The sequence below is a fragment of the Poromitra crassiceps genome, assembly GCF_964638095.1.
Source record: "Poromitra crassiceps genome assembly, chromosome: 4".
In the NCBI taxonomy this organism is placed as follows: Eukaryota; Metazoa; Chordata; class Actinopteri; order Beryciformes; family Melamphaidae; genus Poromitra; species Poromitra crassiceps.
Window position 1 is genome coordinate 61,326,655 of NC_139626.1, and position 17,330 is coordinate 61,343,984.

At 43.1% G+C, this 17,330-nt stretch overlaps 1 protein-coding gene across 1 annotated transcript in view; it reads left to right on the forward strand.

Moving 5' to 3' along the window:
• The window catches only part of LOC310774515 (protein LTV1 homolog), a 70,785-nt gene that overhangs the window by 15,956 nt on the left and 37,499 nt on the right, over positions 1–17,330 (forward strand). Inside the window, exons 2-3 of the mRNA XM_083634596.1 lie at positions 9,573–9,704; positions 13,632–13,832. Of these exons, the coding sequence (XP_083490722.1) occupies positions 9,573–9,704; positions 13,632–13,832 (333 nt within the window). The remainder of the gene's footprint in view (positions 1–9,572; positions 9,705–13,631; positions 13,833–17,330) is intronic.

Here is a 17,330-nt window from a genome sequence, read left to right on the forward strand (position 1 = left end):
TGGTTAGAGAAGTTGTCAGATTCCACCAGCAAAGCCTTGCTTTGCCCCGTTGCATCATGATGGTTAGAGAAGTTGTCAGATTCCACCAGCAAAGCCTTGCTTGCCCCGTTGCATCATGATGGTTAGAGAAGTTGCTGCGGATGACAGAGGATGACGAGAAACGCATCGAGCTGATCGCCCATTGGTTCAACACAGGTGCATCACAAACCCACAGTGAAGTGTAGAAACTTCAATTTGATATCTATTCCAAGCTGTCACTCTACATTTTACATAAATACCACCTGTAATGCCTACATAAAAAATAAGTCATCTGAAGGGCTGGGTCATTTGAGCAGTTTGTGTGGGTGGCGCTAATGCATCTTTTAATTTGTTTACAAACCGCTGTTAACACATTCACTGCCAGCCGTTTTTCAATACTGTAGTTAGCTTCTGCCAGAGTTTTTTTTTGAGGATTCTGGCTCATCTTTCAAGAGCCGAGGATTCGTTTCTGTTAGGATTTTGTGAACACACAATATCTCAAAAGAACTAATAGAATGTGTGCTTTCTCTGTCTAAAAGAGTTAGTTTGTAGAGTTAGTAGTTATGTAAGCATTAGCAGTTGAATACAGCATGGTTTCAGCGTCTGAAAATTTATTCTGAGATAAACGGCTTTTTGTGAAATTCGATAGAACAGTCACTTTAACCATTCATTTTTGGCATCAGTAAGACGTCAGACATCTAAACAATAGTTTTGAACAGTAATTTCCTCCATAACAGCAGGAAACACCCCTCTCCTTCAAACTCAAAAGGTGTTATGACCAAATTATTTCAGTTCCTGCTTGATTCATGTACAGTACCGAAAGCATGGAAGATTTCAAATATTGTGCCCATTCCCAAAAAGCCAAGAGCTTCTGAACTGAATGATTTTAGGCCCATTGCACTCACCTCCATCCTAGGAAAATGCATGGAGAGAGTCCTAAGCAGACACATGACATCGTCTGTATCTAGCTGCCTAGACAACCTACAGTTTGCATATAAAAGTAAGAGAGGTACAGATGACGCAACTGTAACTTTGTTCAACACCATAGCGAAGCATCTACAAGCCCCCACTAATTATGTTAGAGTTCTTTTTATTGATTTCACATCTGCTTTTAATACCATGCAAATACATACACTTCTGCAGAGACTACTCGACCTAGGGGTAAATGGTGGCATTATTCACTGGATCAGAGATTTCCTCTCTGACCGCCCCCAAAGAGTATTGGTCAATGGTTGTGTGTCAGATGAGATTGTGTTGAACACTGGCGCACCACAGGGCACAATTTTTTCACCACCGCTCTTCTCTGCGTACACAAATGAGTTTATGATTGATCAGGGGCACTTTCGTTTATTTAAGTACGCAGATGACATGGCGTTAGTTGCTCTCCTGCAGGAAGGGGACATAGAGAGAGAGAACATGTATTTTAATCATGTTACGAGGCGAGCCTCCATAACTGGTGCTCTACAAGCTCTTTAGAAATTAATGTTGCTAAGACTAAGGAGCTTATCCTACAGAACAACAAAAAGTCAATCCAGCGGCAGCCCATAATCATTAATGGACAAACAATTGAGATGGTCAGTGATTTTAAATATCTAGGCACGTACATAGACAGTAGCCTGACCTTTAGAGCGAATACCGACCACATTTTCAAAAAATGCTCACAGCGTCTCCACTTGCTACGCAAGCTTACTAATTTTGGAGTGAGCCAAAACATTCTTGAAACAGTGTATAAGAGCCTAGTGGAAAGTATCTTATCTTTTAACATGATCATGTGGTATGGTAATCTGAACGTTAAATGGAGAAACAAGCTGCAGAGAATAGTGAATATGGCCTCTAAGATCCTAGGGAAGCCACAGAAACAACTGAGTAGTCTGTACGATGAAATAGTCACAAGTAAAGCTGAGAGTATCACTAGTGATCCGTCCCACCCACTTTTTAATGAATTTGAGTTCTTACCCTCAGGGAGGCGGTACAGACAACCGATGGCAAAGAAAAACCTCTACAAGAGGTCATTTGTCCCAGATGCCATTATGGCTTTAAATAAAACTAGGAAGCGCTAGACTATGCTATGCTTTTTGTTTATGCCTTTTTGGCGTTGCTGCGGTTTTTTGCACAGTAGGTCTTTTACATTTTATATTTTATATTTTTAATTTTCAATTCTTAATTCTAAGTTTGAAGGTGGATGAATGTGTGTTAACTGTATTGTATTGTATGCATATGTGTACTGTCATCTTTAACACCTTGTATTGTTTTTGTGTTTTTTAAGTTTGTAAGACACGTCTTGGTGAAATCAAAGACAAATTTCCACCTGTGGACAATAAAGTTTTCGTATCGTATTCGTATCGTATCGTAACTCCTCCCTCCGTGTGTGTTCTTCTTGGCTGCAGCGGGCGTGTCACAAGCTCGTTTCTGTTGCTGCTGTAACCTCGCGTCACCAGGCTCACTGCTTTGCTGCTGCTGTGCCTGTCTGCTGGCGGCCGCTGGGCAAGTCTGGATGGGCTCGCTCGTTTCTTGGGGTTCTGAGAGCTTTGATGAAGCTTTTGCGATTCTGGTCTTATTTATGCTGCGTGTTTCAAAGTGTGTTCCACCCGTAATCTATTATGCAAATTTGCAAAACCCCACCGCCAGCTCCCAAGCGCGAAAGCGTTTTCGCCAATCCATTTTCATGAGAATGGCTTCCTCACACTGCTTTTTGCTTGCCTTCCTCTAGAATGGAGAGCACTGTCGCCACTTAGTGGGTCGGTGGAATGGGTTGTACACGTTCGGTGGCTCCAATATTTTTATAGGAGACGTGGGGGGCATTGATCCACGTAGCACCGTCAAAACATTTTTTTTTTTTTTTTGACGTCTCAACTCGTCATTGGCAGTCAACCGTTGGATTTTTTTTGACGAGTCAACTCGCCATTGGCAGTGAACGTGTTAAACAAAACTGTAGAAGAAGAAAAGCAGCAGTGAGTGTGCTGCGGGGGTGTTCGACTTGTTGACGCCTCGCCTGACTACGCTCGCCTGCTCTCACACCTTCGCTCAACTAAACTACCATTAAAGCAGCTACGAGCAAGATTTTCAATTGTTATTAAACAGTCTAAATTGAATATCGATGCATCACATCTTACCTCTAATAGTAGACGAGACCAACGCCGAGTAGTCTTGCTTGAACCCCGAGTGAATCGGCCAGTGTTGTCTTGATGATTAGTCTGTCTGCGGCCGGGGCAGATCAGGAAGTGAATGAAACGGTTTGCGGCAGCCACATTCGGCCATAACCACAAAATAACAAAATTACTTCCAAACAAACTGTTAGAATATAACGAGAGATGTTCGCGAGAGTAGCGAGCCCCTGCATGGCGTTCTCCGTGTTTATGGTCTGTTGCTAGGCAGAGCGAAACGGTTGAAGGCAGGCAGCTGCCGTAAACCATTTCGTTTCACTTCCGGGTTTATCCGCCGGCCGGTAGACAGATAGAGAGAGAGAGCCTGGTGACGCGAGGTTAGTAGACAGACACAGACTCTATAATCATCAAGAGAGCAATCTCTGATTCACACGGCTTTGGTCTCAGCTACTATTATAGGTAAGATGTGATGCATCAATATTATAATTATACTGTTTAATAACAATAGCAAATCTTGCTCGTAGCTGCTTTAAAGGAGAAATTCACCGAAAAACAATGCTGATTTATTTTGCACATGATCTTACACATAATATAGAAAACTGTAAACAGTTTTGCAGGCATTCATTTAGTTACTGATATTTAGTTACTGATATTTAGTTACTGATATTTAGTTACTGATACATAGAGTTTACAGTGTTTCCCCTCGGATGGACTTGAAGCATGCGCAGTGAGATTTTTCTTTTTGCACAAAAATGTGTGTTGCTTGCAAAGAGTGCCCTGTCTAGTAGATACAGTCAAAGAGTGCCCTGTCTAGTAGATACAGTCAAAGAGTGCTCTGTCTAGTAGATACAGTCAAAGAGTGCCCTGTCTAGTAGATACAGTCAAAGAGTGCTCTGTCTAGTAGATACAGTCAAAGAGTGCTCTGTCTAGTAGATACAGTCAAAGAGTGCTCTGTCTAGTAGATACAGTCAAAGAGTGCCCTGTCTAGTAGATACAGTCAAAGAGTGCTCTGTCTAGTAGATACAGTCAAAGAGTGCCCTGTCTAGTAGATACAGTCAAAGAGTGCTCTGTCTAGTAGATACAGTCAAAGTGTGCCCTGTCTAGTAGATACAGTCAAAGAGTGCTCTGTCTAGTAGATACAGTCAAAGTGTGCCCTGTCTAGTAGATACAGTCAAAGAGTGCCCTGTCTAGTAGATACAGTCAAAGAGTGCTCTGTCTAGTAGATGCAGTCAAAGAGTGCTCTGTCTAGTAGATACAGTCAAAGAGTGCCCTGTCTAGTAGATACAGTCAAAGAGTGCTCTGTCTAGTAGATACAGTCAAAGTGTGCCCTGTCTAGTAGATACAGTCAAAGAGTGCCCTGTCTAGTAGATACAGTCAAAGAGTGCTCTGTCTAGTAGATACAGTCAAAGTGTGCCCTGTCTAGTAGATACAGTCAAAGAGTGCCCTGTCTAGTAGATACAGTCAAAGAGTGCCCTGTCTAGTAGATACAGTCAAAGTGTGCTCTGTCTAGTAGATACAGTCAAAGTGTGCTCTGTCTAGTAGATACAGTCAAAGAGTGCCCTGTCTAGTAGATACAGTCAAAGCGTGCCCTGTCTAGTACATACAGTCAAAGTGTGCCCTGTCTAGTAGATACAGTCAAAGTGTGCTCTGTCTAGTAGATACAGTCAAAGAGTGCCCTGTCTAGTAGATACAGTCAAAGAGTGCCCTGTCTAGTAGATACAGTCAAAGAGTGCCCTGTCTAGTAGATACAGTCAAAGAGTGCTCTGTCTAGTAGATACAGTCAAAGAGTGCCCTGTCTAGTAGATACAGTCAAAGTGTGACCTGTCTAGTAGATACAGTGAAAGAGTGCCCTGTCTAGTAGATACAGTCAAAGAGTGCTCTGTCTAGTAGATACAGTCAAAGTGTGACCTGTCTAGTAGATACAGTCAAAGAGTGCTCTGTCTAGTAGATACAGTCAAAGTGTGACCTGTCTAGTAGATACAGTCAAAGCGTGCCCTGTCTAGTAGATACAGTCAAAGTGTGCCCTGTCTAGTAGATACAGTCAAAGTGTGCTCTGTCTAGTAGATACAGTCAAAGTTGACCTGTCTAGTAGATACAGTCAAAGTGTGACCTGTCTAGTAGATACAGTCAAAGAGTGCCCTGTCTAGTAGATACAGTCAAAGTGTGCCCTGTCTAGTAGATACAGTCAAAGTGTGCCCTGTCTAGTAGATACAGTCAAAGTGTGCCCTGTCTAGTAGATACAGTCAAGAGTGCCCTGTCTAGTAGATACAGTCAAAGTGTGACCTGTCTAGTAGATACAGTCAAAGTGTGACCTGTCTAGTAGATACAGTCAAAGCGTGCTCTGTCTAGTAGATACAGTCAAAGTGTGCTCTGTGTCTAGTAGATACAGTCAAAGTGTGCCCTGTCTAGTAGATACAGTCAAAGCGTGCCCTGTCTAGTAGATACAGTCAAAGCGTGCCCTGTCTAGTAGATACAGTCAAAGTGTGCCCTGTCTAGTAGATACAAAGTGTGCCCTGTCTAGTAGATACAGTCAAAGTGTGCCCTGTCTAGTAGATACAGTCAAAGTGTGCTCTGTCTAGTAGATACAGTCAAAGTGTGCCCTGTCTAGTAGATACAGTCAAAGCGTGGCCTGTCTAGTAGATACAGTCAAAGCGTGCCCTGTCTAGTAGATACAGTCAAAGCGTGCCCTGTCTAGTAGATACAGTCAAAGTGTGCTCTGTCTAGTAGATACAGTCAAAGTGTGCTCTGTCTAGTAGATACAGTCAAAGTGTGCTCTGTCTAGTAGATACAGTCAAAGTGTGACCTGTCTAGTAGATACAGTCAAAGCGTGCCCTGTCTAGTAGATACAGTCAAAGTGTGCTCTGTCTAGTAGATACAGTCAAAGTGTGCTCTGTCTAGTAGATACAGTCAAAGTGTGCTCTGTCTAGTAGATACAGTCCTCTGTCTAGTAGATACAGTCAAAGTGTGCTCTGTCTAGTAGATACAGTCAAAGTGTGACCTGTCTAGTAGATACAGTCAAAGTGTGCTCTGTCTAGTAGATACAGTCAAAGCGTGCCCTGTCTAGTAGATACAGTCAAAGCGTGCCCTGTCTAGTAGATACAGTCAAAGCGTGCCCTGTCTAGTAGATACAGTCAAAGTGTGACCTGTCTAGTAGATACAGTCAAAGAGTGCCCTGTCTAGTAGATACAGTCAAAGTGTGCCCTGTCTAGTAGATACAGTCAAAGTGTGCCCTGTCTAGTAGATACAGTCAAAGTGTGCCCTGTCTAGTAGATACAGTCAAAGAGTGCCCTGTCTAGTAGATACAGTCAAAGTGTGACCTGTCTAGTAGATACAGTCAAAGTGTGACCTGTCTAGTAGATACAGTCAAAGCGTGCTCTGTCTAGTAGATACAGTCAAAGCGTGCCCTGTCAAAGCGTGCCCTGTCTAGTAGATACAGTCAAAGCGTGCCCTGTCAAAGCGTGCCCTGTCTAGTAGATACAGTCAAAGCGTACCCTGTCTAGTAGATACAGTCAAAGCGTGCCCTGTCTAGTAGATACAGTCAAAGCGTGCCCTGTCTAGTAGATACAGTCAAAGCGTGCCCTGTGTCTAGTAGATACAGTCAAAGCGTGCCCTGTCTAGTAGGAGATACAGTCAAAGTGTGCCCTGTCTAGTAGATACAGTCAAAGTGTGCCCTGTCTAGTAGGAGATACAGTCAAAGAGTGCCCTGTCTAGTAGATACAGTCAAAGTGTGCCCTGTCTAGTAGGAGATACAGTCAAAGAGTGCCCTGTCTAGTAGATACAGTCAAAGTGTGCCCTGTCTAGTAGATACAGTCAAAGTGTGCCCTGTCTAGTAGATACAGTCAAAGTGTGACCTGTCTAGTAGATACAGTCAAAGTGTGACTTGTCTAGTAGATACAGTCAAAGTGTGACCTGTCTAGTAGATACAGTCAAAGTGTGACCTGTCTAGTAGATACAGTCAAAGTGTGCCCTGTCTAGTAGATACAGTCAAAGTGTGACCTGTCTAGTAGATACAGTCAAAGTGTGACCTGTCTAGTAGATACAGTCAAAGTGTGCCCTGTCTAGTAGATACAGTCAAAGAGTGCCCTGTCTAGTAGATACAGTCAAAGTGTGACCTGTCTAGTAGATACAGTCAAAGTGTGACTTGTCTAGTAGATACAGTCAAAGCGTGCTCTGTCTAGTAGATACAGTCAAAGCGTGCCCTGTCAAAGCGTGCCCTGTCTAGTAGATACAGTCAAAGCGTGCCCTGTCAAAGCGTGCCCTGTCTAGTAGATACAGTCAAAGCGTACCCTGTCTAGTAGATACAGTCAAAGCGTGCCCTGTCTAGTAGATACAGTCAAAGCGTGCCCTGTCTAGTAGATACAGTCAAAGCGTGCCCTGTCTAGTAGGAGATACAGTCAAAGCGTGCCCTGTCTAGTAGGAGATACAGTCAAAGCGTGCCCTGTCTAGTAGGAGATACAGTCAAAGCGTGCCCTGTCTAGTAGGAGATACAGTCAAAGCGTGCCCTGTCTAGTAGATACAGTCAAAGCGTGTCCTGTTTAGTAGGAGATAGAGTCAAAGCGTGCCTTGTCTAGTAGGAGATAGAGGCAATGCGTGCCCTGTCTAGTAGGAGATAGAGTCAAAGCGTGCCTTGTCTAGTAGGAGATAGAGGCAATGCGTGCCCTGTTTAGTAGGAGATAGAGTCAAAGCGTGCCCTGTCTAGTAGGAGATACAGTCAAAGCGTGCCCTGTCTAGTAGGAGATAGTCAAAGCGTGCCCTGTCTAGTAGGATATAGTCAAAGCGTGCCCTGTCTAGTTGGAGATACAGTCAAAGCGTGCCCTGTCTAGTTGGAGATACAGTCAAAGCGTGCCCTGTCTAGTAGGAGATACAGTCAAAGCGTGCCCTGTCTAGTAGGAGATACAGTCAAAGCGTGCCCTGTCTAGTAGGAGATAGTCAAAGCGTGCCCTGTCTAGTAGGATATAGTCAAAGCGTGCCCTGTCTAGTAGGAGATACAGTCAAAGCGTGCCCTGTCTAGTAGGAGATACAGTCAAAGCGTGCCCTGTCTAGTAGGAGATACAGTCAAAGCGTGCCCTGTCTAGTTGGAGATACAGTCAAAACGTGCCCTGTCTAGTAGGAGATACAGTCAAAGCGTGCCCTGTCTAGTAGGAGATACAGTCAAAGCGTACCCTGTCTAGTAGGAGATACAGTCAAAGCGTGCCCTGTCTAGTAGGAGATAGTCAAAGCGTGCCCTGTCTAGTAGGAGATACAGTCAAAGCGTGCCCTGTCTAGTAGGAGATAGTCAAAGCGTGCCCTGTCTAGTAGGAGATACAGTCAAAGCGTGCCCTGTCTAGTAGGAGATACAGTCAAAGCGTACCCTGTCTAGTAGGAGATACAGTCAAAACGTGCCCTGTCTAGTAGGAGATACAGTCAAAGCGTGCCCTGTCTAGTAGGAGATACAGTCAAAGCGTGCCCTGTCTAGTAGGAGATACAGTCAAAGCGTGCCCTGTCTAGTAGTAGATACAGTCAAAGCGTGCCCTGTCTAGTAGGAGATACAGTCAAAGCGTGCCCTGTCTAGTAGGAGATACAGTCAAAGCGTGCCCTGTAGGAGATACAGTCAAAGCGTGCCCTGTCTAGTAGGAGATACAGTCAAAGCGTGCCCTGTCTAGTAGGAGATACAGTCAAAGCGTGCCCTGTCTAGTAGGAGATACAGTCAAAGCGTGCCCTGTCTAGTAGGAGATACAGTCAAAGCGTGCCCTGTCTAGTAGGAGATACAGTCAAAGCGTGCCCTGTCTAGTAGGAGATACAGTCAAAGCGTGCCCTGTCTAGTAGGAGATACAGTCAAAGCGTGCCCTGTCTAGTAGGAGATACAGTCAAAGCGTGCCCTGTCTAGTAGGAGATACAGTCAAAGCGTGCTCTGTCTAGTAGGAGATACAGTCAAAGCGTGCCCTGTCTAGTAGGAGATACAGTCAATACAATTGTATTTGGCAAGAGGGATCTACAGTCAAATGAAGAGGAAAAGTGGAATGATCCAGGTCCAGGCATATTTGGATGGGCTTCTGCCTTCTTCAGGGTGTAATGATAAAATCAAACAAACAGGGTAATTCTATGGATTCACCACAGGTGTGCCAGGTGAGATTGTATGCACCATTTTTGGGGGCCTCTAGGGGCATCACCCCATTTGGTTGTAGGACAACCACAGAAACATGAATTGAATGACACACTAAAGGCAAGAGGTATACAAATTCAAATATAGTGAAACAGACAAGGCAATCAAAGAACAATCAAAGAACAATTGGGATCTACAGTATTCCAATAATATTCCTATTTTAATTATATAATTGTCCTATCGTTTGTTTGTTTTTGACAGTGGAATGCATCTAGGGGAAACACTTGAGTTATTGAGAGTTTGATTTGAGTTGAGTTTGTGGACCAGTGATGTGGTTTAACCGCTGCGTTGTTCCTGCTGTGTTCCAGCCTCACCGGAAGAAGAAGTCGTTCATTGAGAAGAAGGCGGCGGTGACCTTTCACCTGGTCCACAGGAGTCAGAGAGACCCGCTTGCTGCCGACGAGACGGCGCCACAGCGCGTCCTGCTGCCCGCTGGCAAGGTACGAGCAGAGCACCACTGTCTTCTGCAACCAGCGTATCCACAAGGAACTGTCCCAACACACATTCTGTCTTCTGCAACGAGCGTAGCCACAAGGAACTGTCCCAACTAGGGCATTCACGACTAGTGAATTTTACTAGTCGACTAGTCGTCCCTAAAGGTAGTCGACTAGTCCAGTGGTTCTCAACTGGTGTAGCCTCAGGACCCACTATTTTCCTTGTCATGAAGTCGCGACCCAAATTTCAGATTTTTTTTTAAACCACTCAAATTTATTGCACAAAAAATAGCGCATTAATTTAATACACAATGCCTTCATGCACTGTTATAAACCTCAAATGAACAAAAAAGTGCAACAGAAGTGCAACTAGGGCTAAAAACCAATTGAAATAAGGCAGACTTGAATTACAGGCCTATATGTTTTTAAATTTAAACAAGTCAAACTGGTCATGCTCAGAAAGTCTTATTTGAACTGTATGAAATATGAAATAAAAGGCAGACTTATCTTGAATTACATGCCTATATATGTTTTTAAACAAGTTAATAATAATGATAATAATAATAAAACAAGTTAACCTGGTCATGCTAATCCATTTTCAATAGTCTGAATTTAACTAATATGAAATAAAAAGGAATCACAGGCAGGCTATATGCTTTTTAGTTAAACTGGTCATAAATTTTAATTAAACTGGGGCCATGCTAATCCAGTTTCAATCATCTGAATTGAACTCAAATTAAATATGAAATGAAAAGGCAGACTTCTCTTGAATTACAGGCAGAGCATATGCTTCAGATTGTTAAACAAGTAAAACTGGTCAGGCTAATCCAGTTTCAATAATCTGAATTTAACTCAAATGAAATATGAAAAAAAAAATGGCCAATGTCCGCGACCCAATAAAAACGGCCCCGCGACCCACCTTTGGGTCGCGACCCACCAGTTGAGAAACGCTGGACTAGTCGACTAACCGTTTTTAATTTTTCTTTAATTAATTAATTAATTAAATTTTTTTTTTAATCTTTAAAAAACAATGCATTCAGCTCCTATCCTGATAAGCCTAATGACACTGGGGTAAAAAAGTTCTTAAAGTCAAACTCTGTATGTGGTTGCCATATTTTGGGGATGTCTAAGAATCTGCCTTTGCTCTTGTAGTAAATGTTATCCAACGTATGGTAGCTTGAGAGTTCATTCCACCAGTGAACTACAGCTGGGGGATTGGATGCTTTCCAATTTAAAGCTATGCATTTCCTAGCTGCCAACAGGGCAAAATCTATGTATTTACTTTGAATGCATTGTTTTTGTTTGGTTGTTTGTCCAATAGTCTTGTTTGTTCTTGGATTATTGTGTATCTTATGCAGTTTTCTTGTTTTGTTTTGTTGTGTTTTGATGTTCTTTGTGGGGGATATGGGATATGGGATATGATAGTCCATGTATGTCGTGTAAAAATACCTCATGTTCTTTCTTAAAGATTTTTTTTTTTTTTTTGCTAAAACGACTAGTCGACTACTAAGCACAGTGTCGACTAGTGGTTTTACTAGTCGACTAGTCTGTGAATGCCCTAGTCCCAACACACATTCTGTCTTCTGCATGAGCGTAGCCACAAGGAACTGTCCCAACACACATTCTGTCTTCTGCAACGAGCGTAGCCACAAGGAACTGTCCCAACACACATTCTGGATACAACTGCAAATCCACTCCCTCCCCGTCCGGATTTATAGCGAAGGAAAACCTCAGCTGCCTCTTCAGACAGTGTTTATATCCAAAAAAAAGGCTTTTCTGGTCTTTCAAACTCAAACTCGATCAGTATGAACGTATTTAACTTTGACATTAGGGCTGGGTATTGGCAAGGATCTCACGATACGATACGTATCACGATACTTGGGTCACGATACGATTGTATCACTATATATTGCGATGCGATACATATTGCGATATATTGCGATATTCTACAGAATTTACTCAAAATAAAATAATAGAGCTAAAGATTAGGGATGCACCGATTGCCATTTTCTTGGCCGATTCCGATTTCCGATTTTTGAATAGTCTGACTTGCCGATACCGATTTTTGCCGATTCCGATTTTTTTTTCTAAAAACAACAATTGACAGCTTACACAAACGTTTTTGTAACTTTGTTTGAAAATTAAGATTCATAGAACAATTCTTACATCTAATGGGGATCCAAATAATCTTATCTTATCATTTGCATGAAGTAGGACCATCTCACTCAAACACATCTCAAAATAAAAGTGTTCCAGGTTAGGCTACTGGACAGAGCTTTTTTGTGCAAATACAATGAATACAACAATTAAATTAAATCCAATAGCCTATATCCCACAGCTATCATGCATTTACTTTTCCAAAAGAAAACAGGTGCAACAGAACATCAAAATGATCCATGGACAAGGAGTTTATAGCCTGGCTCCAGACCAGTCCTCTTGAGTAGAGGGGAAATGAGTTTATGAGTTACAGTAACGATCTTCAGTCTGAATATCAGGCGGAGTTTACACACAGTCTGAAGTTTGGTATGCGTATTTTTATCTGCCATCCGAAAAAATATCGTCACGCACAGAAATCCTTGCACACTTGTGAGTCCGATGCATTTTTATTATTATGTCCGTCGTTCTATTTGCAATACGAAACAAATAGTCTCTCCTGTATCTACGTTACAACATGACTGACAGGCTGAGGCACCAGCGCTGATGTGGAATGGAAAAGGCAGGTCGGGGAATGGTGGACACAATGCTCGCGTTCACCTCGCCAAGTCGGCTGTGCACTGTGGCCGGGTGCAGCAGCACTGCTTCCCGGGTAGAGAGAGCAGAGAGAGGGGGGCCAGTGAGGTGAAGCGAGCCGCTCAGACTGGACTCCAGCCGAGCGGGACTCGGCCGCATCTCTGTCTCCACGGCTTATTTTCGACTTGCATGTGTGACAAACTGCGAGATTTGTCTACTTCACTGACGGTGAAAAAAATCCACAACGAGGAAGGTATGCTGGCGTGTGTGGTGTGGTGGCTGGGTGCCTGTCTCGGTGCTTTGGGGTGCGCGCACGTCATGTGAAAATCGGCTCACAGAATCGGCTATTTAGAGTGACCGGCGCAGATCACCGATCGAGGCCGATCACGTGAAAATCGGCCATTTCCGGTCACGTGCCGATCGATCGGTGCATCCCTACTAAAGATACAACACACTGTGTACCACCCAGGTAGTGTAATAATATGTACATCACTTTATACTCATAAGTTAGTGAACACATTTAGTCAAAACTACTGAGTGTTGAGTGTGTTACTGAACGCACTGAAATAAAAAGTATTCTTATTGTGTCACTGACCACACGGCTGTGCAAAAACATCCATATGGGAAATATCGATACAGTATCGATTAGGGGTGGGAATCAGCAGAGGCCTGGCATGGCATGGCATGGCCTGCAAACATTTTATTTTTATTTTTTTTATTGATACTTGGCGTCCAAATATCGATACAGTATCGGTAAATAAAATATCGCTAACTATAGTTTGTTAACCTGAAATCTGTGCATTCTTTAATGACTTCAACCTAAGTGTATACTTCAACTATATGTCTGATTTCATATATAGACGGTTTTAACTTGACAACAAAAACATTCTAAATTGAACCCCCGCTCACTTCCTGTTGCAGTGTGTGCTATGGACATAAAAGAAAAAAAAACATTCAAGTGCAGGACTGACCATTCTGTGAAAACCGTCTATACAGCTGAGCGGCGAAAACAAAAGTAACGATGTCGAGTGAATATTTCTGCAGTTTGCCGAATGCTGAGAAAAAGGAAGTGCTGTGGGGTTGCGCTCTGGTGAAAACCGTCTATAAATGATATATTTTGGTTTGCAGACAGGAGAAGCTCCATAACTCTGTGTGTGTGTGTGTGTGTGTGTGTGTGTGTGTGTGTGTGTGTGTGTGTCCCAGGTGGAGGCAGAGGAGCGGCTGGAGGAGCAGAGGAAGTTTGGAGTTTACTTTGACGACGACTACAACTACCTGCAGCACCTGAAGGAGGCGGAGCGTCCCGCGGAGCTGGTGACAGCCGGCCCCACGCACCCCCAACCACGACCTTTTGACCTCCACGATGACGGGGGGGACGAGGAGGGTGAGATGGACCGCGCTGGTCCTGTAAGTTTTACAACGATGACTGTCTCTTAGTACCAGAATGAGATAATTTTACCTCAGATTCATGTTAACACATCTATTCTATTCTATTCTATTCTATTCTATTCTATTCTATTCTATTCTATAACCTGCAACCAAAAGTAATATAATTTAAGAATGATTGTTTCCAGACCTTTTTGGAGGAATTATAAACTTAATTACAAGCTTCCTGAGTTGTACTATTGTCAATACAAGAATTGGACATTCTACGATGATATCGACACTATAATTTGAGCAAGCGCGTCTCTGTCCGTCTCTCTGTCCTTCGCGTATCTCGAGAAGCGTCGGTCGGATCGACCTCAAACCCGCGCGGTGTGTCAACGCGGACCTGACGGAGTGCAGACCACTGTTTTTGTTCCTTCAATATTAATAGAACGTTCAATATGAATTCATTTCCGATGTGAATCGAACGCTCCTCTTCGGACATGCTGGGTGCAGCGACGAGAGCACAAAGAAAACATTGCGTGACCTCACCAACTCTGGTCAGTAATGGAGACCACTGAGACGCTGTTTTGAGCAGACACGGACGACTTTTCACCGCTAAGTTACACAATCAGAGAGAGATTTCTGCCTTCAGATCGGCTGGCATTTGGATATGCAACGTTGCATATATCAGCAGTGTATTGACAGTAGCAGGCAGCTAACGTTAGCTAGGGAGAGCTACTGTAGCTAAGTCAAGTTAGGAAGAGCTGGCTCATCTCTGCAACCATGATGTTCCAATAGCGTAACGTAACGTGACCATTTTTCACTGCTAAGTAGGCTACACAATCGGAGAGAGATTTCTGCCTTCAGATCGCCTGGCATTTGGGTATGCAACGTTAGATATCAGCAGTGTATTGACTATAGCAGGAACTGCCAGCTAACGTTAGCTAGGAAGAGCTAGCTGTTAACATTAGGCAGAGCTGGGTAACGTTACCAATGTTTGCGATCGTATTAAAATAAATTCAAAATTCTATTTTCATCTGTCTTTCTATCAGCGTCATTAAACAGCGGACACGGAGACCACTGAGACAGACATAAAGACAATTTCACTGCGAAGTACACAATCGGAGAGAGATTTCTGCCTTCAGATCAGCTGGCATTTGGATAACGTTAGCTAGGAAGAGCTAGCTAAGTAAAGTTAAGCAGAGCTGGGTCATCTCTGCAACCATGTTTCAAAAGCCTCACGTGACGATTGTTCACTGCTAAGCACACAATCAGAGAGAGATTTCTGCCTTCAGATCGCCTGGCATTTGGGTAGGCTATGCAACGTTACATATCAGCACTGTATAGCAGGCACTGGCTAACGTTAGTGCAGGAATACGGTAGTTGTAGGGTTGGGAGAAAAAGTAGTGCCGAATGAGACGGCTGTTTGGCGGAAAAGTAAAGCGCTGAAAATTGTCAAAATAGAGCGTGCATGTACACAGATATTGATTTGTTTAGGTGGGCGTTGTTTTAGGTGGCTAAATTACGTTTTAGTTCTTGGCCCCGTGTACTAGAGAGACAGAGCTGTGGAGGCTGTTGCTCCAGAGTGCTGGGTCTCAATACACGGTGCGCTCAGCGTCCAGACCACTGGACCTATTTCAGTTAGTGTATGGAACTAGCTGATAGGACCCCACTTCAAACAAACCCAACTATCCCTTTAAGTATGACTCAAGTCCAAGTCTCAAGTCCAAGTCCCCATCTCTGGATGACACTGATTTGATATGATACTGTCTATTGCTTTTAAGCCCAATACACAGATAGTATATAAGTCAGAATACCAGCCAGAAACAAACACCTACTAACGCCTGATAGCTTCCTATTTATTAGCAGTCTGGTTCCCAGAGTAAAACCTGCCCATTTCCACCACTGTATCATCTGCTGCATGCATCATGTCTGCTTAAAACACGGCATAACTCAAACTAAGGAATTCAAAGCATGTAGGCTACTGTATTATCCTCACTAATCAATCAATCAATCAGCATTGATTAGTTGACATTATTATTAGACATTCCCTTAATGTTAAAGTCGAGGTGAACCGGAGGCGAATGCAAATGCTCGAGCGTCGGAGACTCAAACAAATCTTGTCTGAGATGACAGGGTTGAGAGGCGGACCACAAGCCGCACAATGCCGGGTGTCGATGATTTGATTTGACAATTCTGGGGACTGGCTTTGGCATTGGCCAATCATGGCGTGTTCCACCCCTCAAATCCAGTGGGATTCAGCGTGTTGTCGTGCTACGTGAGTGGGATCCGCGGAGTACCAGGCAGCCAGCTGCTTCGTGCGGAGCGAGCGGACAATCCGATGCATGGGTGCTGCCCGCCCGCCTGGAATCTCCGAGGGCGACCCCTGACAACCAGGCTCTCAAGCGCGCGCCTTTATCACTATTGCTGTAAATACGATATTCCTGGAATGTGCGTTTTTAATGAGCCAGTTACATTTCTTTGCATTCTTAGAGATTATTGTTTTTGTTTCTTGTTCATGTTTCATACAATTGGCCAAGTTAGTACTTAGTTTATGGGATAGGAATTCTGCCAGATGACAGGCACTAGGCGCCATTTTCTCTTTCTTTTGGAAGAGAAAAGTATCCTGAAATGAAGATTTGATTGACAGCTGCCATGTCGTGATATGATTGGTTGAAATGGGGTAGAAATTTGATAGTACTAGGTGACGTCAGCAAACTGTAGATTACTGTTATCAATGAAATCTTGAAAAATGAACTTTTGATGTGAAAAAAACTAAAGAAATTATGATTTTGTTTTGTGTGTGCACACATTATTAAATAGGTGCACTGCATACCCAGGTATTTGAACTAAAAGAAAAAAAAAGTCATTTTTGGGTTCAGCTCGACTTTAATGAGCAAAAAAAAAAAAAAAAAAAAAAAAAAATCACAGGTCCCAAATCTCAAGTCAAGTCGCAAGTCTTTGAGGACAAGTCTCAAATCACTGTATGTGCACGAGTTAAGTATGACTCAAGTCCAAGTCTCAAGTCCAAGTCCCCATCTCTGGATGACACTGATTTGATATGATGAGACTGTATATTGTTTTTAAGCCCAATACACAGATAAGTTGGAATACCAGCCAGCATTAGCTCTAGCCAGGCTAGCCATTGTAGCAATAACAAGATTCAAGACTTTTATTGTCACTCCGTAGTGCAAGTATCACTTGTGAAATTCTTGTGCTGTGGACTCCGTTTACAACATAGTACAAATATAACAGGGCATATGAGTGCAAAAACAACAAGAGACACAACAAGCAATAAGGCAGTAGAGTGATAAGACAAGTCAGAGACAGTGGCATATTCACTGCACATAGGTGCACATGGCATGTGCATACTTTAGACATACTTAAACATAGTCGACGTTCTGTTTGCACAGGTGCAAATAGCATATACCTAATTAAACATACAATTAAACATTAGACATACATAATGGTAGCAGCTACAGTGCGGTACAGTACAGCTACCCACACTATTTGTGTATGTTAAGGAGTCTCGTGGCC